The sequence below is a fragment of the Populus euphratica genome, unplaced genomic scaffold, assembly GCF_000495115.2.
Source record: "Populus euphratica unplaced genomic scaffold, PopEup_1.0 scaffold123.1, whole genome shotgun sequence".
NCBI classification, from domain to species: Eukaryota; Viridiplantae; Streptophyta; class Magnoliopsida; order Malpighiales; family Salicaceae; genus Populus; species Populus euphratica.
In genome coordinates this window covers 29864-56169 of record NW_011499924.1, presented here as the reverse complement: position 1 = coordinate 56169, position 26306 = coordinate 29864, and the positions used below count along the sequence as shown (strand labels likewise).

General features: G+C 33.2%; 3 protein-coding genes across 3 annotated transcripts; 1 reads left to right on the top strand and 2 right to left on the bottom strand.

Annotated features, from left to right (window-relative positions):
• Window positions 1–1067: 1067 nt before the first annotated feature.
• On the bottom strand, window positions 1068–3435 carry LOC105135435 (Plant invertase/pectin methylesterase inhibitor superfamily). The gene is made up of 2 exons (XM_011040297.1): window positions 2470–3435; window positions 1068–1954 (listed from the first exon to the last, which is right to left on the bottom strand). Exons 1-2 carry the CDS (start codon window positions 3371–3373, stop codon window positions 1263–1265), a joined length of 1596 nt encoding a protein of 531 aa, XP_011038599.1. The 5' UTR covers window positions 3374–3435; the 3' UTR covers window positions 1068–1262.
• Window positions 3436–9297: 5862 nt separating this feature from the next.
• On the bottom strand, window positions 9298–10234 carry LOC105135436 (21 kDa protein-like). The gene has a single exon (XM_011040298.1). It carries the CDS (start codon window positions 10123–10125, stop codon window positions 9487–9489), a length of 639 nt encoding a protein of 212 aa, XP_011038600.1. The 5' UTR covers window positions 10126–10234; the 3' UTR covers window positions 9298–9486.
• Window positions 10235–21194: 10960 nt separating this feature from the next.
• LOC105135433 (endoglucanase 8) lies at window positions 21195–25865 on the top strand. The gene is made up of 8 exons (XM_011040295.1): window positions 21195–21471; window positions 21576–21891; window positions 21944–22035; window positions 22977–23069; window positions 23163–23324; window positions 24690–24801; window positions 25029–25192; window positions 25401–25865. Exons 1-8 carry the CDS (start codon window positions 21244–21246, stop codon window positions 25722–25724), a joined length of 1491 nt encoding a protein of 496 aa, XP_011038597.1. The 5' UTR covers window positions 21195–21243; the 3' UTR covers window positions 25725–25865.
• The last annotated feature ends 441 nt before the right edge of the window (window positions 25866–26306 follow it).

Sequence of the window (26306 nt, the reverse complement as noted above, 5' to 3'; positions counted from 1 at the left end):
ACTTTGCTTGCTTGGGCTTCTATATAATACAGATAAGGATGAGAATTATTATTATTATTATTATTATTATTATTATTAGTCCCTAGCTCTCTCAATACTATTTAATCCATCCATTAAAATAAAAGAAGTCGATATTCAACTAAGAGATCCGATTCCGATCTCAATGGACATGTAGCATGCTAAACTTTTTGAAGAACAAATATGTTGGTGCTTCCATGATCATGCATCGGCTAGTCTTGAAAGTCTAGCCACATCGATGGATATACTCAAAATATTTTTCAGTTACAATAATTGATTATGACAAATTAAGTTGGTTGTATTCATATGAACTATTTTGTACTAGAAAGTTTATTTACCTGATTGATACATTTCATATAGGTTAGATCGAGAATTACTATGCAGTATGTAATCACATGTACAATATTTTATGAAGATTAGTAGGGGCTTTGCAGTGACGTACGTTATGTATATCTGAATGTATCTAAGTATTCGAGAGCCTTGTTTTGATGTTCGAGAATCACCCCACCCATAGTTAGTTTAGAGTTTGTTTGGTCCTCACTCTTAACTACTATGTGTTTAAATCAAAGAGAGACTTCGTGAAAGAATTCAGATTTTAATTATTACCTAACTTTATAGGAAAACAGTATCAATTAAATTGGATAATAAGGAGCGCAAAACGTTGGGAGATACGTTTTTATATATATATATATATTACAGACATGCTTGTTTAATTTAATTCTTAAAAGTATTCTTCTAAATTAATCATTACAAAAGAGAAATTATTATCACTTCGAATAATTAAACGAGAGCATATTAGAGAGCTAAGCTCAATGAATATATAAATTAATAAAAGAGGCTGGCATATAAAATCTAGAATGAATGTCTCATTTAAGTTTTTTTGAGATAAAATCAACTTTATGGCTTGCATATAACTCTTGAAACCTAACATCGATCCCCCGATATGATATATAAAAACTAATTAATTCGTGCATCAGTATTAATATTCAGTTAAAGATTCAATTACAGAAGAGGACTCGCTAAATAATGACAGGAAATAGAACGGTATCAAGGCTTAATCGTCTTGAATATATATATATATATATATATATATATATATATATATATCGTGTCCTGTGATATCACATATCCATAAATATAAAGGAAAAACCATCACATAAACTATAGCACTAGATAGCTAGCTATACGTGGAAATTGCCCCAGCTTAAGGTCACTATTCAATCACAATTGACAAATTTCCTCTCTTATAAACCAGCCTCAAAGGGCACTCCGGCAGCCGAAATCCAAGAATTCCCGGCCAAAAAGTTCTCAACAGTGAACTTTCCAGCCTCTAGTGGGCTTGTGATTGTGTGATATCCAGGCCACTTAACCCTCCCTTTGGTGCTTGCTCCGCTCCCAGTACTCATATACTCACCATAATATAGAGTACTCAAAGCAAAATCACCCTTCCATGGTAACCAACCTGCAGGGTCAATCAGTCCATCTATATTACTCTTTAAGAACACAGTCCTTGAATATTTCTTCCATGGCCTTCCCAAATAACTCTTAAATAAACCCTGCACTGGTCTCAAGTCTGAAGCTGCCATAACCCTTGAATTATGAATTACTATTCCTGTGTTCTCACCAGGGTCAGTTCTTCCTTGTGCCGTGACAGTGTTCTCTTGCTTACTCATCGGTCTCCTAACATATATGTTGCAGTTCTGCAAAACAGCAACAGCATCACCGAAAATGAAGTCTACAGTTCCATATATGTCACAATCCCGGTAGAATTGTCGCTGAGAGTGCACGTATAAGGTGTCTTGGTAGCCCTTGAAGCTACAGCTATAGAAAACTGAGAAATCGGAACCAGATCGCAGGGCTACTGCTTGGTGTTTTTGTGGTCCGGCAGTGTTTTCAAATGTCATGTCTCTGGCAATGAAGCCTTTACCAGAAACACCTGGGAGTCATGAAAATCAACGTGAGCAATAAACATCATCATAAGTTTCTCTTCTCTACTTTTTTCAACGTTGTGCTTTGTCTAGCCATGCAATAAAAATATAGTTAATTATAATTTATGGTGGATACATTAATTATCCCCAATAACAAGTTTTCTTTCCAATGGTGTGATAATATATACATGAGAGGTCAATTGCAAAAGTGAATTTGTTTCCTCGATCTTTGGATTGTTGACCTATTAGATTTAGATGCGCGCTTTGAGCTCTAATTTCGTCAATATAACGTTTAAAATAAAATACTTTACAAGATCTAGTACTATGTGAATCAAAGAATATTATAAATAATCAAAATCTACACATGCACGCGTACGTTCATACATATATAGCATAGAGGATCCGGTGTTTATCAAAACTGAAGAGCACATACAATTTAATTTGTATGAAAGTTGTTTCAATTCTAAATGATTATAATTTGATTGGTTTCTAATAATTGATGGTGTAAGTAAAGAAAACTCACCAACAGTTGCGGAGCGAAAAGTTGTGGTGCCATCTTGGGTATTTTTATTACTAGTAATGACTGTAGCATCAATTCCATCTCCAACGAACATTAAATTCTTCATCGACTTCTTAATCTCAACGTTCTCTTTGTAAACACCCCTTTTCACGTATATAACAAATCTCTTACTCCTAGTCCCCCTCCTAAGCTTAGCAGATGCAGCCAGTGCCTCGGATATGGTCTTGTAATCACCAGACCCATCTTGGGCAACTACAATATCAGCCATTGGTGCAGCCCGGCCATTTGATTGGAGAAGCTTTCGATCACTAGCCGGAACCCATGATGGGAATCCATCAACAAGCAATCTTCGGCGGCCACCATCTTGTTTGGTATCAAGTAGTATAGGTGGTGAGGAGATTATGGCCTTGTTTAGGGAAAGTGTATTGCTAAGCAATTTGGTGAAGTTGCGTAGCATATTTGGAAGGAATTCTAAATAAGAGACAATGTTAAAGTCAATAAAGCCATTCTCGCATGTTCTTTGGTTGGCAATGGCTGCACTTAGCCAAGTTTGAGAGTCAGCTAGATTGTTAGAGCTCATTGAACGGTTAACATGATCGACCGTATCCTCGTATAGCTTTAAACAATCATCCCATGCCAACTTGGCCTGTTGATTAAATGAACTCAACTCCATAGATGACACCATCTGGTGAGCTTCTATGGCTTTGTTCATAGTTATCAACAAGGATTGGTCGCGTAATGCAAATAACGGTGGGGTTTTAGAGATATTGGTGTCGATAAAATAGTTGCATGCTTCAGGAAATGGTGTCTGGTCACAGGAAGTGACCCTGTCACCGTGCACAAGGGCAAGTGAATAAAATAGAAAATACGCATTGAAAAAGCCAAGAACAAGCTGCTGCTTATCCATTGAGACCCGAGTTCGGACAAGATTGATTTATTTATTTTTAGTTTGAAGGATCAAAGAAATGCAAAGAGCCGTTGTATTTATAGGCCACAAATTAACTTAAAGTAATTGGTGCCGTGATTACAATTCGTGGCTGTGGGTGGTGGGACTCAAGATTGACGCCACGTCAAAACCCTTAAACAATATAAACAACTTAATTGTATCATTTCATATAAGAAGGAAAAAACCCAAGTACTATTGAAGGAAACCGAATAAAATAAAATAAAATCCTTAAATTATTACTATCTACCTAATAATTTTTTTTTAAAAAATCACTAGTTCTAGAAATTGAATCCTAACAATTAAAGAAAACATTGCACTTAATTAAAAAAACTAAGCTAATTAAATAAAAGTCTATAAGCTTAGAAAATCTCAACAGTGACATAATTAATTAATTTACAGTTAAAACCGGGGGTTTGCGTGTGCAAGATATTTGAACGACTTAAAGGTTTCCGGCCATGCATGATGCTTGCGTGAAAAGAAAGAATCTTTTAGAGCTGGTGGCTAAAAATTAAAAGTCTATGGTTGTTCTTGAATGCCACTTGGGATTTTAATTGAGCAGGCTCGATCACCACATTGGATTGCAACATCTTTCCTTTTCCATTTCTTTACCTCCTCCAGAGGAAAGTGGTGAAGATAACATTAGATTATGCATGAAAGACTAATACAAGGGACAAGCAATTCTTTGACACAAATTTATTGGCATATATATATACACACTTTCTAATATTATGAAATGAGGTCTTTTTCATCGTAAATAAATTGGAAGTGATCTTGTGGGAGGGAAGCTTTCCAAAATTTATCGAAAATATATATATATATATATATATATATATATATATAAACGCATGGATTTAGTTTTCCAGGTGCACACGAAATGACTCGTGAATGTTATGGACATTGATTACGATGGTATTTTGCTCTTTGTTTAGGTACAGAAAAGTTGGGAACTTGTGATCCATGTTACTGTGGAGCCACGTGTTCTGATGGGAACAGACATCTGGCAGGAGCCTGGTACACACACCAACCCGTATGTACACGTGTAATGCTGCAAGCCTTAAATGCCTTTCTACTAATAGCAAAAACATGCTTCGAGATTCCCACGCACCGTGGGATATTACCAAACCAGCATCAAGTTGAGAGTACAAGGGAGTGTTTGGATCGACTTGTTTCATGTTGGGAATTAGACTGAAGAAACGATTTGTAGTTAATTTTGAGTGTTCCCTTTGTTAAAACAAGTTATTTGAGTAATGTTTAGTTTTATTGGATTTAATGATTTTAAGAGCATATTTTACACGGTCGATTTTCCTGAGTTGACAAATATATCCTTCATATCTCACTAATCTCGAATTATTATTTTTTCGATCTCTCCATGCCATAAATTGGTTCAATTAATTTTAAATTTTTTTTTTTCAAAATCCTTCATTTTATAAATTAAGATACTTGTGAATTAATTAAGGCAGACTCCGTAACTAGGGCTCGAGAGTGTCAAGTTTTTTAACTTAATTCTCTCCGATTTCCTAGCTAACTGGGTATATAACCTGTTCCGATCTCCAAACCCAAGTAGATTAGGACCATTTCCGAGCCCAAGTAGATTGGGATCCTAATCTACTTGGGTTTGAGAATTAGAACAGGCCTTCTCTACTTGGGTTTGGAGTTAAAGTAAAATCGGTTGTCCCCAGCTAGCTGAAACAGCATCGAACTTGTGTAGTTACAGTTATGTTAAAAACAATTTTTAAAAAATAAAAAAAATAATTTTGAAATAAAAAATATTTTATAAAATATTTACAACTATACAGGCTCGGAAATCATCTGATGTAGAAGGATGCCCAACATGGCAGCACCGATTTGCAGCCCCGAATTATTTACACGGTGGGTAATTGGTCTCACTGCCTCGAGCACTCCTCGTGAACCCTGGCATTGCATGCACAGTGTAAAATCAATGATCATCTCAGCTTCTATGCCTCCAGATCATGTTATTTTCTATTCATCGGATCTTAAACAGGCTTTCATGTCAAAATTGATGCATTAATACAAAAACATTAATGATGGCTATTTTCTTATTTCATCTTGTTAGCATTGGCAAGAGAAAAAAACTATTTTATCATGAAAGGAGAAAAGATTAAAAAATATTGCTATTTTTTTAATTTTTGAGTTTGAGAGGCCAGATTAAAAGCATAATACATTTTTAAGTCCAAAACAGAAAAATCTGTACATGAAAATTGGTAATAGGAAATCACATGTTATTATTATCAAATGCTTTTTATCAAGGCACATGATACTTTGTTTTTTATTGAATATTATTAATGTAAATATTCGGTTTAATTTATATATATCTCAATTAATTTATATTTTAATTTTAAATAAACTTTTTATTTATAAGGTCTGATTGCTATGATATTAGCTAATCAATCCTTAATAGAAATACTTATTCTACTTTTTATTGATGGCAAATCATGTGAAAGTTTTTTATTATTATTATTTAAAAATATTTTGGTTTCAAAACTATTTTTAATGGGTTTTTCATTCAACTTTTTTTATTTTTGTACTTGCCAGTTTTTTTTTTTAAAAAAAACAACCTAGAAAAATTATGCACTATTTTTTATTAAAAATTAATTTTTTTACTTATTTTTCATGAAAACATATAAATAATACTCTTATAACATTAAAGAAAAAAATAATTTATTAAGCTAAAAAACAATTCTGAAACACAAAATTAAATTGATAAAAAAATTATTTATTGCCTTGTTGTTTAAGATAATATTAAAGTTCAAAATAACTATTATTAAATTTATTTTATTGAATGTAACTTACTGATGTCAAAATTGATACCAAACAAGATTTTTTTCTTTACATGAATCCAATGAATTTTTAGAAATTATAGATACTATGAAAGATAAAAAGAGAAAGAAGGAAAATAAAAATAATTTTTGAAATAAACTTTTTTAGCTAGTAATGAAATTGCTCCATGTTTTACTCTCTAGTTTCTTACACTTTAATTTACCCCAAACAATTTAATAAATAACACCTTTATTCTTGCATAGAAGGATGCTATGGCAAATAATTAAGAACGTTTAAGTGGATGCTATTGTATAATATAATGAAAAACAGTTTTTAACCCCAAGCAAATGAGATTGCATCTCGTGAAACCTGAAAGGGGCCGTGATCAGAAGACCTGTTAGCGATGGTGCTCCTTCCTATTTTGTCCTTATACTCCCTTGTGATCTTTTCATTTCACGGGCTGATCACGTGCCCTAGCATAAATCCAAAACCCAACACCAGTACAGGCCGAGGCCTAGAGATTGATGCAACATTATTATCTTTCTCCGATCGCTCTATTCATTTGCCTATTCTAATCATGTTCTGGGAGGCCTCTGTGAGGGACCATTCACATGCACGCCAGGCCTGGTTTGATGTTTCTTGATTCTTGCCTCATTTTGAATGCTTCGTGATTTCTTAAACTTGAGCCATGCATGTCAAACCCACCAGCATCCTTCGGTTGCCGTCGGAAAAAAAAAACAAAGAAAAAGACAATGCTTTTACATGTGGACTAGGTGTTCCGGTTTCTCAGGTGATCGAACTAATTTTTATTAGCTGCCGAAATTGTCGAGGGTGTGTCTTCCTGATTGTTTTTTACTTGGCCTATATGGACTGCAAATCTCTGTTTTTTCCTTCCTTGAGAAACACCTAATACGTTCATTATGCTGTCTCCTCACATCCACACTAAAAGGTCTAAAAATCCAGTCAATTAAACTTGCTTTACATATTCTGCACCAGCTGATCATAAATTGGGTAGCTTCCTACATAATTTCAAGATACAAAACGTCACTCGTTGAGAGGAGAACCAGTGACTGTGGTCTCAGGAAAAATCTTGATTTGAAATCCTGAGCGGGCCTAATCTTGGAGAGAAGTTGTATAATTCAAAATTTAACGAGTCAGTTTATGGATTAAAAAAAGAATGAAGTGCTAAGTGGTTGGAGGAATTTAAAGGGTGGCGCAAATGGCATGACAAGAATGCGTCTGAATTATCAAAAAAGCCCGAAAGCACTGCCCACATAATTCTGAATCCGTTATATCTCCAGCTTCTTTCTTCTTCTCCCTCGGTCACCATTGTTCTCTCTTATCAATCACTCGCTTCCCTGTTCATCTCGACCACTGTCAGAATTCTCTCATAATTTCATGGTACTTCTCAGATCTATTGTTCATTTTTATGGGTTCTCAGAAGAAATTATTTTTTAGGTTTCATAAGTGAAAGGGATCTAATTGCTTGTCTTAAGCTGTTATGCTGCTTTTGTTCGCTGTCGATGGTTTTTTTTTGTCGTTTTTTTATCTCTTCAGTTGTATTAGTCGTTTTTTAATTTAATGATTTTGGGGTTTTCAAACTTGGATTAATTGTGGAATCAAGTTTTATTATTTTAAAGGATTTTTTAATTTTGGGTTCTCCAAGTGTTTCAAATTTAGTCTTTTTAAAAGAGTTTTATTTTTAAAATAATTTATTTTATCTTTTAATATTTAATTATTTAAATATTCAGCTAGATCAAGAATTTAATTTTTTTTTATTTATTTTTTTAAAAAAACTTTAATAACAAAAATTGGCTGGAATCTTTTTAGTCTTCGTTAAATTTAGTATTTTTTAAAGAATTTTATTTTTAATTAAATTAAATTTATAAATTTTATCTTTTATATTTAATTCGACAATTGTTAAGCATTTTAACTAAACTAAAGCCTATAATTTAATGAGCTTAAGAGATTAACTAGTGTTTTTCAGAAAAAGTTGAATTTAATATTTTTAAAAATATATTTTTTAATTAAATTAAATTGATTGTGTGGGAATAAATATGAGATGTTAATTTTATGATGTTTTATTTTTTTTTACTTTGTGAATAATTACTCAGACAATATATGAAATCTCTTTAATTATTAAATTAACTCATCACGCAACATATCTCACATAAATAATTTTTTTTATTAATAAGAAATTAACTCATCACGCAACATAAATCACATAAATATTTTTCTATTAATAAAAAAATAACTCAGCACGCAACATATCGCCGGATGTCTATCCAGTTCTCGTTCGTATCGCCAGTGCATATCTTTCCTTGTTAATCTGTCTCAAGTACTATGCTTAAGAAACATCATTATGGAATAAAATGTGAACGCATATGCGGATCACTTTCATATCCCACTAAATCTTGCTCACAGGAGCCCTTTAGTACCCCTGCTAATTGGTTGGTGGATATTGCATCCATCTTAATCATGACTAATCATATCATTATAATAAATAAATAAATAAATAACCTGGAGCCAGTGTTTAAGCCCTCTTAAATTTATTTAGTTTGATGCTTCAGTCAATCACAAATCACAAGGACATAAACCTTAACGATTACCATGCGCGAACTCCATGAGTTTTATTTTTATTTTTAAAAAAGGAAGCCATTCTCGCCAATTCCTGCAATTTCCAAGGATATTTATACATTAAACATCTTAATTGAGAGGGTAGCTAGGACAACTCCATAAATGGCTGATTAAATTATGACTGAATTTCGGCACACTTGGTTTGGTTTATGTAAACTTGGGCATCTTTTTTTTTAAAAAAAAAACTTTCTAAAATAAATATTAAAATAATATTTTTCATTAAAAAATTTATTTTTGATATCTTCTCATAATAAAACAGCTTTATTAGTAACAAAAACTTAGTTATGATTTTATAAAATGATTCTCGTAATTTTTTACTATGATGCCTGTCTTTGGCCTTTCAGATCTGACTTCCTAGTATACTCACTCGTAATTTTTGACTCGATAATACAGTACTTCGATTTCCTGTTGCAGTGCGAGTGATTTTAACATGAAGGCATATTTGAATGGCTTGTATATATGCACTACAATACACAATTAAATTACTGATAACAAAACTAATTGCAAATTAATCCACATATACACAACAAACAGTCTCCTCCCAGTCAAGATTCAAGAAACCATAAAGCTCCTCCCTCCTTTCCTACCATGTATTTCACACACTCACTCACTCTATCCAAATAAAAAGTTACTTCAAAAAAAAAAATACATGTTGTTTATCACGGCGTTCCTGTGGCAGCATAGCTGTTAACAAGAGCAAGAGCATTGCTTGTAAGTTTCTTGACAATCGCCGCACGGTTACATACCTCAGTTTTCACCTCCCCATCCCCCACATCCTCGAATCCATCCGTACACGTTTCGTCATCTGTCAAAGCCGCACTCATCCATGTCTGCACGTTACCCATCTGAAACTGAAACGATTCTGTCGACGGCCCCGCTGCTCCAACCTGCCGCATCTGCTTAAGCGACCCGCGTATCTCATCAACGGCGTCTCCCAAGTTTGAGAAGCAGTCGTGAAGGGCAGCGGCGGCGCGGTTGTCGGCTCCGAAGTCTGATTGGCGGGATAGGTTGGAGACGTAGGCTGCCATGTGACTTGTTCTTAAGAGGCTGACCTTGATGGCCACGCGAGCTAGGCGACCGGGGCTATTTTGGATGGCGCTGGCGTAGCGAGAGAGGGAGGCGTAGCAGATTTCGGGGTATAATGTTGCGCCGCAGCCTGAGCGGATGTAATCTGTGCCGTTGGATGGAGATAAGGTAGGGTCCGGTGAAGCGACGGTTGAGATTGGTTGACAGCAGAGAAGGAGGGTTGTTAGGAAGAAAGGGAGGAGAAGCAGAGGGCGTTGCATTTGCGCTGGCATTTTTTTAGTTTCTTCTCTTCGAGGCCTGAGGGCAGAGTGTTTGGTTTGTTTTTTCTAGGGATGAGTGCGTGCGGGCTAGAGGGAAGTGTGCCTGTGTTGATTTGTGTTTTTGGATGTTTAAATAGGCTCGAGTGCAGTGCTGGAATTACGTGCGTGTCCATAGGGACCCTATCCTTTCAAATAATCACACAATTGCCAGTGTTTGTTTAATACACATCTCTTCCCGGTTCCCTGTGATAAGAATATAATAATTGGGTGGCGATGGTATTGTCGTAAATGGGTTCGTCCTAAAGATATTAAAAAACTATATAAGTATCCTTAAAAATTCAGAGGTTCGATTACTTTTATTAGTTTTTTATGTTGTGATATTACTAAAACAATATCTATCTATATATATATATATATATATATATATAGTGTGGGTTTAATTGGTTTTATTTTGAAAAGTGGGTTTATTTGTTTATAAAAATAGTAAATTAGATTAATATCTTATTTTAATTAATTTATATTAACTTTATATTTTAGCTGAACTGGTAATGTTATGCTTTTAATTAATTTTATTATTTAGTATTGATTAATTATAAATATTTTTTATATTTTTTATTATATAATAAAATAAATTAATTTAATTTAACTCTTTAAGATTATAAACTGGATAACAAGTTTTGTTTATTGATTAGGGTGAACATGACTTGATTTTTATTTAATTTTTTTTATATTAATTAAGTGCACAAAATCACTTCAAGTCAACACCTATATTAGTCAATTTAAAATTTGGGTTAACAAAATAATTAAGTTTAATTTTTTTAAATTTGAACTTTTATATCAAATTTAAAATAATATTGAAATTTTCTTAACAGTCTATATTATTTATTTATTTTTATTGAAACTGTAGTCTATATTATTTATTTATTTTTATTGAAACTGTAGTGAGAGCATGGTCAATTAACTAGTGTTATACTAAAAGAAATTACATTCTTTAAAGGCACTAAAGATCTATATTATTTTTAATTTTAGAGTTTTTAAAATTAATTAAGATGTGCATAAATTAACTCATACATACATATTAATAAAAAAAAAATATGACTTGACACAAAAAGAAGAAGCAAATACTACCATTACTTAGCTATATAATTTTTTCTCCTATAATTAAATGAACTGTGCGCGGCAAAACCCTGTACTGTAACTTGGACACAAAAAATATGCATGGACCATACTCACCCTTGGTTAATGGATAATCAATGAGCCAGTCGTACCCATGTTTCCTTTTCTTCTATTTTTAACTCTAAAAATCTTTTTTTCCTTTTTCCCTCTTTTGTGGTTTTTATTGGTATTCTACGCCATCAACAAGATTATTGCTGCAAGTTTGGTTTATTGAAGGGTGCCTGCATATACCTGATAATAGATGACCACAAAGCGTTGAACTGCGTGTGTGAATGTGATGTAAAATCCGGAAACTGGGCCAGATAAATTTGCCTTGCATTCACAGATCAGTTCTGTTTTGGTAAATTAAGTCAAAGTAGGAGGTCCATCTTGTAGAGGCGATTCTTAATGTAATCTACGAAGGCAAGGAATCGCGCGTGCAGTGGGCAAGCATTAGTGTGGTGGGCAGGGCACATTATTTTCCATTAGCTCAAGGATTGCGGCCGCTGAGTGGAACATGATTAATGAAGTGCACCTTATTGCTCTTCTCCACTTAGAAGCTACTTGTATAACAAGTAAATAGCTTATCCTGGAAAGATCGGAGCCACTTGCAATCGAGGAGAAGAATTACGTATTCTGTCCGGAGCAATACTAGTCGTACCAGAAGTTTCTGTTTTTACTCACCGGTGTTCCTGGTTCGGGTGGTTTCGCTATGTTATATTTTCCACCGCTCAACCATGGCGGAATCATTGGTCCCAACAACAAAGAAGTTTTTTCTTTTCCATTTTCAAAGACTAGAATAGGCAATCATATTTAAGGAATCAAGAGGCTTTGGGTTTGGGTCCACGAAACCACTACGTATTAATCTCGTGTGCTGCTATGTTTATTTAGTCACAGTAGTTGGCGTTAATGGGGGATTAATCGGTTTAGCCGACCAGCGTTTCTACAGGAGGTTAGCTTCATGGGTTGGTGGTTAGGCAGTTGGGAACCTTTTACCAGCCCATCCGTCAATAAGTGTGCAGCGTGCACTTTTCCTGTGCCTTTTGTGAAGGTGGGCGGGTCCCATACTCCATTGCGACATGCCTGATATCTTCAGTTCCTGCTTTGAGCAAGAGATGGTCAAAAGCAGTGACTTTGGGAGCTATGAACTAAAGCAAATTTGCAACTTATTGTTTACCCTGACCAGTCAAGGAAGGAAAGGAGAACAAATTCTTGAATTCATACTGTGAAAGTTCTTCTCTGGCAAATTTCATATTTTCTAGCACTGTGCTGCATGGGTGACAAGGCTTATTTCATTAATTATGCTTCATACAACACTAGTATGGCTCCTCTAGATTTTGAAACATACAGCGTGGTTCAGGTGAAGCAAGCAAAAGGGCTTGACACGCGATTTATATAAATGCACAGATGTTAATTTCTGATCTATATTTTTCAACTTATTCTACCTTGCTAGCTAATTAGCAAGGATCTTATTCATTTCTAGAGCTGTAAGGTTTCGTTTCAAGACGTGCATACATTATTGCAAGGGATGTTAGGAGTAACCGGCCGGATGGTGGGACAAGGAAGCAAAAAAAGTGATTTTTAGTTTAGCATAGTTGATTTTACAATTAAATATACATTGATAGATGTGGATTCTAGCCAACCACTTTACTTCTGTAGCATCTTATTTTGAAAACCAAATAAATGGCTTTTCCATGCTTAGAGATTTGGCCATGATCGATTGAATGCTTCAGAAATATGTTAAAATTGTTCCAAAATCTTCGTAAAATGCATTTCTTTCTTGTTATAAGCAAATAAAGACTTTGATAAACATGGTGGTGGAATCTAATTCAATGGGTAAAGGGGTTTCCATGATGAAATAATTTCCTGGTTGTGAACTATCAAGAGATTTTACGCCTGTAGGCAAGGTTTTGATTTGACTTTTATTTTCCTGCGAACACATGAACTAATTATTGAGAGAACAGTTTCATTTCTGTGTAAGTTAAACGCTAGCTTTGAAAGGATGGGGGTGGGGAATCAGGATGTTAACCAGATCATTTGAAAATACATTTTGTCACGGGCGAAACGGCGCAATTGACTCGATTCATGATAATTTCGACACTCGATAACTGATGAGAATGATGTGTGTACAGGAATAGGAGAAACATAATCTTCACTTAAAAGCATATGTAATGTAATGAATTCATTAGGATGTGAAATGAAACCGTCTGGGGCCCTAGTACTTGGCCTAGCTAATGGCTGATGTTCAAGTTTTCTAAAAGGGTAACAATCTCGTCTTCAAAAGACTCCTGAGATTTTGTTGTAAAAATACAGAGACCACGCATTTCTTTCATGATGTTATCGAAAAGCTGTCCCTTGGTACTCTATGCACAAATGCCCCACACATCATTGTCAAGAAAAAGAGGGGGCGAATTCGACTCCGTGAATGAGGGGACATGTCCCCAGTTTTTAACAGTTACACATTTGAAAAAAGGCGTATGATTAGTTGTAGATTTAATTTCCTTTTTCTTTTAGACTCCTTCCTCGAATCGTGATCAAGAAGATCCGAAATTGTTTGCCCTAATTAAAGATCTCCTGCGGAAGTTAGGGATCAATATCAAGGAGCAACTTACGCACTCTTGTTAACAGGTTTTGTATAAAGCATTAATGGGCTGTGCTGGATAGGATGAGAACTCCATGTTCAGGTGTGCCTGATTTCCTAATTAGCCTGCAAAATTGAGTGCTTAGCTCGGCTAGTTCAAGAGTTAAAAGCTAGGCCGAACAGCTTTAATTTTGTGTGTTGATCATCGCAATTTTATTTGATTTTGAGTCTCGTGTGTATATATTGTGAACAATTCCTCATTTTCAGTCTTAATGGTGTAATGATACGAACTATCAACCCTAGTAATATTATTCCTTTGTTATCTAAGCGCTCTTCAAAACACAAATAAAGTTCAAAAAAAAAAAGAAGGACATAACTCCTCCAGTCTCGTGTTTTTAAATAGTTTGATGCAATAGAGTTTTGAAAGTGCAAAGATACAATCGTGGCGTTGAAGCTTTAGATATCGCAGAAAAGGAACTGCTCCAGCTTTCAAAAGGTAGCTTGCCTTTAGCTTTTATGCCAGACGGCAATATCCTCTCTCTCTCTCTCTCTCTCTCTCTCTTCATTTTATTGAGCAAGACTATGACAGTTGATATTGTATTTTGATTGTCATATGATTTTATTTTTTTCATGATTTCTTGAATAAAAAGGGTTTAGAGCACCTCATTATGATACTTTATTTTGAACACGGTATTGAGCATATATCAATATTTCCTATACAAAATTGTACTGTTTAAATTTACTCGAGTTTTTAATATAATAAAAAGTATATTTCAATAGATAAAAAATTGATTTTATTACAACTCTCTTTGCACTTGTGATTTGTCGCGTTTTAATACTGCCACTTACAATATTTTTCGGTTGTCATTTGTCTTCACATGGTACAAGCCAAATTTTAGTACTGTGTTTTTATATGTCGATTTAATTTAATTAACTTTTCCAATATAGTTAATGACTATATTTTGAGACGTTGGTTCAGTTTTTGCCTTTATGGAGTTGAATACTCAGCTCGCCCTGTAAACTCGGAGACATCACAGGGCAATTACCCATGGGCAATGGCCCGTGTAATATGGGCCTTTTCTGCTGCCACTGTTAATTACGTCCATGGTCTATAGAGTCATAAAGCGGCCCACTTAGAGCCTTGCACTGCAGCTCCTTAGGGTCATGTTATCTCGTTCTCACGAAATTATTTTCTTGTTACAAGTTTAAGATTTAAACTTTAATGACTAAATAGGAAGCTCGTCCTTTTAGATTTTAAACATTTGATTTGTCGATGCTACGAGCTAGACCTTCTTCTTCCATGTGGTGCTCTATTCTATCAAATTCTTCCAGTTATACGCTATACATTTGCGACTGTATTCTCTCGTCCAATTCATAAAATGAACTTACTATCACGAAACAAATTGTAAGATTTAATTTAATTTTGAATTTAAAGTCCCTATTGAATGCCATCCAACATTTAATCGGTATTCCATCGAGTAAAATAAATACAGATATGTAGACACCATTTGGATTGAGCCCATAAATAGAAGAGAACTTTTAAGGTGTTCCGTGAGTTAATACACTAGAGAGAGATAATTTACTGTATCAGATTTTATCATGAATTATTATCGCAATAAGATTTGCCGTGTGAAATGCGAGGCTGGTTGGAGAAATAGATAAACATGAAAAAAAAAAGATAAAAACTAAAAGAAATATTTTTTAGCACATGTAACATATTTTTATTTTTTTTCCTTGTGATTTAGATGTGATTTTTACTTTCATTTAAGAAATGACATAAGTATAAATAATTATATAATAATATGACTCTGAATTTATTTTTTACAAATAATGTAAGATATATTTTTTTTAAGTTGATTGATATTTTTGTTGATTTATATTGAGTTAGGTTTTATATTGTCTAATTGAAAACACGTGTTAAACAATAAATAAAGTGAATCTTAAATTTTCCCTGTTTGCCTGAATTTAAAAGCATTACTGAAAAATTCTCCACGTCTTTTTTTTTTTTTACATTTAAAAATAACTGGTCTAGCTCGTAGTTGAGCGCGGGCAACAAGTGATTAACTATGTGTTTTCTCCAATTTCATCATGGTTTGAGAGGTGAGCTGGGATCTTGATTTTTTTTTATCTTTCGACGAAACCTCAGGGATTCTAACGGCGCCGTTCACTTACCTCACTTTTTCTCACAGTTCACGGATTTTTTTTTTTTTTTTTATGGATTTACAGTTTTTCTCACAGTTCACGGATTTTTTTTTTTTTTTATATGGATTGACAGATTAACTTCCAAACGGAAAACCCACATGTTTCCCAGTCCCGAAACTCCAACAGTCAACCTATCTGACGCCTTGGAATCATTCCCTTTCATCATCATTATCTACCTGCACATCCTTCACCATTACTTTTTAAAATATTTCAATTTTTTTTAATTTTTTATTTTAAATTAATATTTTTTTAAATCATTTTAATATACCAAAAATAAAAATAATTCTTAAAACATAAAAAATATTATTTTAATATATTTATAAATAAAAAATACTTTAAAAAAACCGTGATTGTACTTACAAATACTCTCTAACACTAGTTTTTTATTTTTGCTTTCAAAACATATTTTAAAAATTTTTAAATTACTTTTTATAATTTTAAATTATTTGGTAATGATTATATTAAAAATAAATTTTTAAAAATAAAAAATTTTATTTTAATAATCTTTTAAATAAAAAATACTTTTAAAAATAATCATCAAATAACTACTTATAAAACAAAAGATACTATTTATTAAAATAATATAATTATATTTTGTTTTTTCTTGAAAAATTTAATAAAGTTTGCTTAAAAAAAATGAAGCTTTGTTATTTTTTTAATTTTATATTTTAATATTAATTTTATAAGGAATTGATTCGATCTAAAATTTTCACATAGTATAAATTAAAGAAATTAACTTGAGTTTGAAAAATCTACCTGAATTTTCCTGATTTCCAAAGCAATATCAAATGACATAGTTGTATTTAGAAGCAAAAAAATATATTAACTAGCATCCAGTAACGCTTTCATTTCTTCGCCCTGTTTTCCATTTTTTTTATTATAATGGATTTGGTTATAGGGCAATTTAGTATTTTCATAGATATAACATAATCTTTATAAATAAAAAATAGCTGGTCCATCCTTTCATGTGAGGTAACGTCTCGTCTCTTTTCAGTGGCTTTCTTTTCTACTTATTTTTTTTAAAAATAGTCTCTTTTCTTCCATTTCAATCCTATTATCCCAGTTTATAATATATTTAGTCAATTAATTTAGATATCTTTTACATTTTAGTATTTTTTTTTCTGATTTTATTATTTAAAATTATATTTTTTAAATGAAGTTTCTTTCGTTTTTTTACATGATCTGAATCATAAGATTTAATATTTCTATCCAAATTTGCATCTATTTAATTTTTTTATGTTTATTTTTATTGATTAATTTTATTTTTTCATTTTAATTTTATACATTTAAATGGTTGGTGATTTATCTTACCTGGATTTCCATTTGTTTAATTTTTTATATTTATTTTTATTAGTTAATTTTATTTTTTTTATTTTATCTTTCTAAATTTAAATTGTTTAAGATTGACCAGAGTTGTGAATTTTATTAATTATTATTAAAATAAAATGATTTTATCAATCCTTATTTAGCAATGACCCCACCGAACTTTTCAAGTAAAGGCAAAGCTCTTATGGGTTGCAGTCCAAGTAGGATTAAAAAAAAAAACACCTCACTACTCTACTTTCTCTTAATCTTTTAAAGTAAACTTAAATAACAATAATTAATAAGCCATTCACTTTTCCTTTATTTTACGGTGAACTTATCTAAATATAAATAATTAATTGATTCAATTTAGAATTTTAGTTTTTTATTTTTAATAATATATAATTTTAACTTGGATCTTGAAGAAAAATCTAAATAGAGAGACACAAGAATATAAATCATCAGGTAAGAATTTACAAGCCTTAACTTTTTATTTTAAATTCAATGTTTTATATTTATTGCGTAGACTGTACCCTAAAAATATAATAATTTGAATACATTTAGCTTTTTTAATGCTCTAATAGGTCTCAATTCAATTTTTTCAAAGTATTCCCATAAGAAAGAAAAAAAACATGATTTGGTTAGTAATATAGCTCATGTTAAAGTCAATAACTTTGTGAAAAATTATTGTGCTGAAAAATATTATGAAGCTAGATCTGGTGAATGTATTAAGAATATAAAATCTTTGTAAACCCAATTCAATATGATAATATTATAAATTTATGCAAATATTTTAATAAAAAAGTTTTAAATTGTTAGTGGAGTAAATGGATGGATGCTAACACACGAGTACTAATAATTTATAGGTTATTTCAAAGATAAGTTTCCCAAATATACCAATAGTTTGCATCACTAGTCTATCTTTGTATATTTTATATTTCATGAATATTCTAATATGGCATTGGTATTTTTTTATCTTGCACCTGACTTTCCTATCATTTTACTTGAATATGTTATAAAATTATAATGAAAAATAAAGGAAGCAAGAGAGGAAAAACTATGTTTTTATTCTTTAAACCAAACGAACAAACATCAACCAATAAATGAAATTCTTTATCTAATATTGATGTCTCAAGTCGTAGTAAACAACCCCTTTTTAAATCTCAAAGAATTGAAATTGATATTAATATTCTTGAACGAGATCCTAGGTTACGAATTCCAATGTAGAAACATCCTATTAATCAACAAGATAAAATTAGAAGAACTTATATCAAAATAGATCCATATCAACCTAAATTAACCGAGTATCAAAGGACCGAATCAGGGAGATAGTATCGTCGATTTCAATATACTTGGTTTGATCAATTTTTTTGGCTAAAGTACTCTCCATCAATGGATGTAGTATTTTGTTTTCCATGCTTTATCTTTAAAAATAAAGTGCTTGTCATCTCACATTCACCATCGAAAGCTTTAAAAGTTGGAAGAGGGTTAATGATGGGGTTAGATATGTATTTTTTATGCTTGTGGGAAGTCTCACTTTACCATACAATAATACTGTGAAATTTATTGAAGATTTAATTAAAGTAAGTAGGCATATTGATAAAGTGTTGAATGCATAAACTATTTAAGAAGTTTAGAAAAAATCGGTTAAGGTTTACTATAACAATTAAAAGTACTTGATGGCTTAGCTTACAAGTATATGCATTTAGATGTCATAATGAATCTTTGGCTTATAATAATCGAGGTAATTTCATGGAGATGATAAGACTTATGGGGAGACTGAATGTTGACATTGATAATATTGTCTCGGAAAAAGCTCTGAAAAATATAAAGTATACCTTTCCGACTATTTAAAAAGAGATTTTGCATATTCTCGCGAACAAAGTGAGAAATTTTTTTTATGAAAAAGTTAGAGATATAAAGTTTTGTATTTTGGTTGATGAAGCCAAAGATGCATCAAATAAGGAACAAATGGTTATTGTTTTAAGATTTGTTAACATTCACGGTTTTGTATGGGAGCAATTTATTTGTATTGTGCATATTTCAGATACTACTTCTTCAACATTTAAAAAAGAAATTTGTGATGTACTCACTCAATAACTCATATATTCTCAATATGCAAGGTCAAGGGTATAATGGTGTTAACAATATGCGTGGTGCATAGAATGGACTATAAGTTTTATTTTTCAAAGATTGTCTTTATTCATGTTATGTACATTGCTTTGCTTACCAACTACAACTGATATTAGTTGAAGTAGTTGAAAATGAGATTTATATCTTGTTATTTTTCTAAAGATTGACAATCATTATCAATCTTATTAATGCTTCTCTCAAACGTCATACCTAGGTATATGATGCTCAGGCTATAAAAATTGCATATATGGTAGTTACTGAAGGATATGAAACTAGTAGAGGGGCAAATCAAATTGATAATTTACATCAAAATAAAACTATGTACTGGAGCACTCATTTTAATTCTATTTATAGTTTAATAGACATGTATAAAGCAACTATTATTGTGCTTGAAAGTATGGTTCAAAAGGGATCTTCTAACTCTATACGTGGAGAAGTTGGTGACTGTTTGATTGTAATGAACTCTTTTGAATTTACATTCATCTTATATTTGATATATAAAATAATAAAGATTATTGATTTACTTTGTCAGGCTTTATAGAAAAAATCTCTCGACATATTAAATACAATGAATCTTATATCAACTATTAAAGCATTGCTTCGAACTTTGAGAGATGTCAAATTTTATCTTCTCATTGTAAATATGCAATTTGTTTGCACAAAATATAAGACTGACAAACCATATATGAATGCTTTGTATAAAAAGGCTACATGTTGTTCATGTTAACAATAAAGTTCAGTCATAATTTACTAGCATTATCATTATGATATATTTAACTCAACTATATATTTTCAGTTAGAAGAATTAAATTCTAGATTCAGTGATGGAATAGTGGAACTCTTCATACTTAACTTTGCTTTAAAACCCAATGATAACTTTAAATCATTTAATATCGATGCTATTTATAAACTTGCTGAAAAATTTTATCTTAAAGATTTAAATGAACAAGAGATAAATCATTTGAGATCTCAATTGGAGTATTATCAAATTGCTGTGATTCATCATGTGAGTTTTCAGAATATGTTTACTATTTTTGAATTATATCGAGGATTAGCTGAAACAAATATTTTGCAACACTATTATTTGATTGACAGGTTAATTCATCTTATTTTGACTTTACTTGTTTTTTTGCCACTATAAAACGAACATTTTCGACTATGAATCATGTTAAAACTACACTTCACAATAAAATGAAAGAGTTTTTAGCAGATTTTATGATGATTTATATTAAATAGTAGTTTGTTGAATATATTGATTCAAATTCGATCATAAATGAATTTTATTTTACAAGATATTGAAGGGTATAACTTTGAATGTGTAATTTATTTTTATTTTTATTTTGAATTTTATTTACTTTAAATTTTATTTTATTTATATTTTATGTTATGTATTTAAATTGAAATTTTACTATTAACATGATAAATTTATATATCCAAGTTAATAATTTATTTTAAAAAATAATTTATTTTAAAAAATAATTCATATATAATTATATCAAAGTACTGAAAAAATTCTTGGCCCTCCTGCTCTCAAGAGCACCTGCTAGAGGCTTTTTTCGGGCAACCATTTGACCGACAGCCTGAATTGACCGGTCAAGCATGTTTTGCAACGGAGTTCTAATTCCATACAGTAATATACATCCACGTGGTGCCAACTCACCAGTTCATAATCCTGAATCCATCGACAAACCCTTCTTTTGTTTCGATTATAAAACCAATAACACCTCACCTTTCTTCCTTGCTCCACCCTCGAGACAATGGCGCGAAAACCCCTAATCACTTTTCTGGGAAATTTTCGCGTCACTGCATTTCTTTTATTGCTACTTCCTACTTTCCGTCAAGTCATAGGGGGCGGCCATGACTACCCCGACGCTCTCCGCAAGAGCATTCTCTTCTTCGAAGGCCAGCGCTCCGGCAAGCTCCCTCCAGATCAACGCGTCAAGTGGCGCCGGGACTCCGCCTTGCACGACGGGTCCTCTGTTGGCGTAATTACTCTCATTCCATAACAACTTCCTCGTCAGTTAACTTGCATTGTTGCATTGTTTTAATCAGTGTGTTAATTCACTTCATTTTTTCCACATTTCTTTAGAGGGATTTGACGGGAGGATACTACGACGCCGGGGATAACATAAAGTTTGGATTCCCAATGGCATTTACTACGACGTTGTTGTCATGGAGCATTATAGATTTCGGAAGGAACATGGGACCGGAGTTGAAGAACGCCGTCAAGGCCGTCAAATGGGCGACTGATTACTTACTAAAAGTAACGGCGGTGCCTAACGTCGTTTATGTCCAGTTAGGTGACGCGTATTCCGATCATAGCTGCTGGGAGAGGCCAGAGGACATGGATACACTGAGAACGGTGTATAAAATCGATGGGTCCCACCCAGGGTCCGACGTTGCAGGTGAAACTGCCGCTGCATTGGCCGCTGCGGCCCTTGTGTTTCGTTCATGTAGGTGAAACTGCCGCTGCATTGGCCGCTGCGTCCATTGTGTTTCGTTCATGTGACCCTGCTTACTCTAGGTTGCTTCTCAAACGGGCCGTTAGGGTACGTCATTTTCACGCCTGGCTTCTTTTCGCTTTCCAATGCCTGTAGACTGTCTTCTTGATATTTCACTTTCTGCTCAATTTGTGATCGATTCCAGATTTCTCACTTGGTGCAGTTTTGCATTTCTGTTTTTGAAATTATTCCGTGGTTTTCACATAAAGGTTTTTTCTACTATTGTTTACATGCCATAATTGTTAGCTTCTATAAGATCTAAGTCTATATCACATTCTGTTATAAGGTAGTGGTGGTGTGCATCTTTCGTGACATAACTATTCAACAATTGGTTTCCTTTGGAAAATTAAGCGAGGTGGACCATACTAGTGTTTTTTTTTCTGGAGTTGTGATGGTTTTTTTTTTTTAAATACAATACTTTTTAATAATAAACTACACTTCTGAAAACTAAAAAAACATATTTTTTACTCAAAAAAAAACATAACCTACCTCTCATCCATCCACACATGGCTAAGAAAAAGAATTTATCTCGAAATGGGTTGTGTATTGATTGCATTTGTATCTGCTATACGTTTCAATGATCGGTGGTATGAGCTATAATGTTGAACCAAACCAAAAAATGATACTAATAAAAGGACATTAGTTTAAGGGGGTGAGCTTAGACTTCTACGATCAATAATTTTGTATGTTTATATGCCCAACTGTTTAGGGGCTCGGATTTATATTCTCCTGTGCTGGTAAAAAACACATAAAAGGTTATTCTTTTAATTTTATTATCTGAGAATGAGGCTTTCGGGTGGTTTAGTAAACATTAAACAATTGCCATTTTAAACATTGATCCTAAACTTGTTTTGAAATTATCCAATTACGGGTTGGTGTAGGCTTGTGGCAGCAGGTTGTCATTTTAGACGTTTGCGTATTTTGGAATATATATCATGAGAAATTGACCGTTGTGTCGTGTGTATTCGTGTGAAACGGTTTCTTTGTAGGTCTTCGACTTTGCTGACACCCACCGGGGTGCGTATAGTACTAGCCTGCACTCTGCAGTGTGCCCTTTCTACTGTGATGTGAATGGTTACCAGGTAAGCAACCGCCGTACCGCGTTAGATAAGCATTGAGAATAAATAAAGGACCAAGATTGATGTTCATTGTGAATTTCAAATATAATATTGCAGGACGAGTTGCTCTGGGGAGCTGTGTGGTTGCACAAGGCTTCACGCAGGCGCAGATACAGAGAGTACATAGTGAAGAACGAGGTAATATTGCATGCTGGAGATACCATCAATGAGTTTGGTTGGGATAACAAGCATGCTGGCATCAACGTCCTCATTTCCAAGGTAAATGTTTTTCAACTTTCTTAGCTCCTCGCATTAACTAGTAACTGCTGCTCTCCTAATATGTTTGTATCATCTTATTCATGGACGTGTTAAAAATTGTATAATTTTATGGACCATATATGCTTCTATATGCCTGCTTCCTTATCGAACCTTATTGTCTTCTTAAGCTTTATTGTTATTCTTATCTTTGTGTTTTTTTTTTATGTGAGGAATGTTTACTTATCCAGAACCGAATTATAAAGTAGAAAATCTACGTGTATCACGCGATGATAAGTAATAAACATGCTTAGAGCGGGGTAGGGCAGTGTGGATTCGGCACATTGTTGGATTGTACCCATAAGTTTTAGATTAGCTTAGCGTGACTCTGTGATTGTTTTTTAAATATTTTTTATTTAAAAAAATATATTAATAATATTTTTTATTTTTTAAAGATTATTTTTAGATCAGTATATTAAAATAATTTAAAAATATAAAAAATATATTAATTTAAAAAAATTAATTTTTAAAATACAATGCCAAGCCATAAAAGCCTAGATCAAAGGGAAATGAATTGTGCAAAACTTGAGCCATGTTATTGTGGGGTCGTCGTTATAATTGTGACCCTGCTAGCCATTTTTAGATTCTTGTGAGCATATGAAAAGACGGGAAATGAATATAAAATAATCTTGATAACTATGATAAAAAGCTTTATAATTTTGATGATTGCACATGATTATATTTGGTTCTGGTTTTCTTGTCGATTTTCACCATTTCGTGGGAAGTGAATATAAAATAATCTCGATGAGAATTCATCAGAGTGGTGCAGTCCCTCTCTTCAACCAGTTTGGAATTGCAGTTAGATCATAATTTCGAAAAAAATTGATTTCATGTTTTTAGATATTTTTAATAAAAAATCACTTTCAAAAACAATTAATCAAAGTCGAAAGCTGCCACCGTGAAGTGCCCTGAAAGTTTACGTGTCCGGTTTTGAAGATTTGAGCGGTTCGTGGGTCCCAAAATCACTAGTTTCCTGGCGGATGCATGTGCCAAAAGGCTGGGTCTATGTCCGTCCCATACTCTGAGCCATTTTATCTCTTCGACGTCCACTTTTCCTGCAAATGAAAGTGACAATTCTTTGATGAGAGATTTCCATTATTTCGGTCAAGGAGGTTTTTTTAGTAATGCTGTTAGCTGAACTTTGAAAATTAGGTGACTGGAAAGTCCGGAGGAAGCATAGAGAGAGAGAAAAGATTTATATCTGTGTGCATGAATGAATTTTCTCGTAGCATGATAAATAAAGCTGCGATATTCATGGAGCCTTAAATATCAGACAACTTAATATTTAGATACAATGTTAAAATTTTCTGTTCAATTTATTTATAACAGGAGGTTTTAATGGGAAGAGCAGAATATTTCGAGTCTTTCAAGCACAATGCAGACGGTTTTATCTGTTCAATATTACCTGGGATCTCTCATTCTCAAGTTCGATATTCTCCAGGTATTCTCTTCACATTTTTGTAAGTGTATGCAGTATTATATAATCACAATTATTATTGCCCAATCAACACACAAGATTTAAGCTTTAATACCAGCTCCTTCTCTGTGAAAAAAAGAACATTGTCACATGAATAAGGTTGTCATTTATGTCCAATAGCCAGAGAATTAATGTGACTTTCCAGCAAGGTATTTGCGGCTTATTAAATTATTCTGTCTGAATGGAAATAGGTGGGTTGATCTTCAAGGCTGGAGGGAGTAACATGCAGCATGTAACGTCGTTGTCTTTCCTGTTTCTGGCGTATTCTAATTATCTAAGCCATGCCAATAAGGCCGTGGCATGTGGTGAGAAGACAGCTTCCCCTGCCCTCCTCAAGCAACTGGCCAAACGTCAGGTAACTTTTCTTTTCCCTCGTTCTCCATTAACCAGAGAAAAAGAAAAGGCCCCAATGTCCAGTTCGCATCCTCATTAGATCAGTTTGTATTAGGATAATTCTTGGGATGGTCTGTCCATCTATGAAACTGGCCTTAGTCATTAGAGAAAATGCAAGATGGTAAGGGAAGACCTTTTACATATTATGCATTTCCTGTGTGTCGTGGCAGGTGGACTACATTCTTGGAGATAATCCACTGAGGATGCCATACATGGTCGGATATGGTCCCCGTTATCCACAGAGGATCCACCACAGGGGCAGCTCGTTGCCATCAGTGCGAGCGCACCCTGCTCGCATTAGGTGCAAAGAGGGGTCTCGCTATTTCTTGAGCCCAAATGCAAACCCCAACGTGCATGTTGGTGCGGTTGTTGGTGGGCCCAACGTCACAGATGCTTTTCCAGATTCCAGGCCATTCTTTCAAGAGTCAGAGCCCACGACATACATCAATGCTCCCTTAGTAGGCCTACTTGCATACTTTTCAGCCCACCCTTGATTCCACAATGTAAACTAAGGAGGATGATTTTAGTGGTGTGCAAAATGGTCACCCTCACTATTATTGCCAAGAATTATATTTGTACCTGGCTATTGAGGAAAGACGAAACAAGGGCTCATTTTATCTCAGCCTTTCATTTCACCCTTAGTCGTTGTGCATGTAAATGATAGAATATCTTAAGATTATTGACAAATTATAAAGAGAGTCAGTTCATGAGGAGACCAGGAATAGTAAGCGCCACATAAGAAGTTTACAAATTTTGGGATTGGTGGGGCGAGTCGAATTACAAGGATGAAAGTGAAATGGGACTTCAGATCGAGATTTAAATATTTTTTTTAGCAAGCGTTCCGGCCACCCACAACTTGTCATTTCATTATAAACTAAGTTTATTTAATATTATAACAGTGGTTGCTTTGAATTTCGTCCAATGGATAGTCGCTGAAAAAAGAAAAATATCTCCCAAGATTAAGCGCTCGAAAAGTCTAAAGTCAACCATAGACGCGTGTGGTACAAGAACAACTATGGGATGTAGTTTTGACCATCCAAAATATATAGTGTTAATTTGGAGAACTGAACAATTAA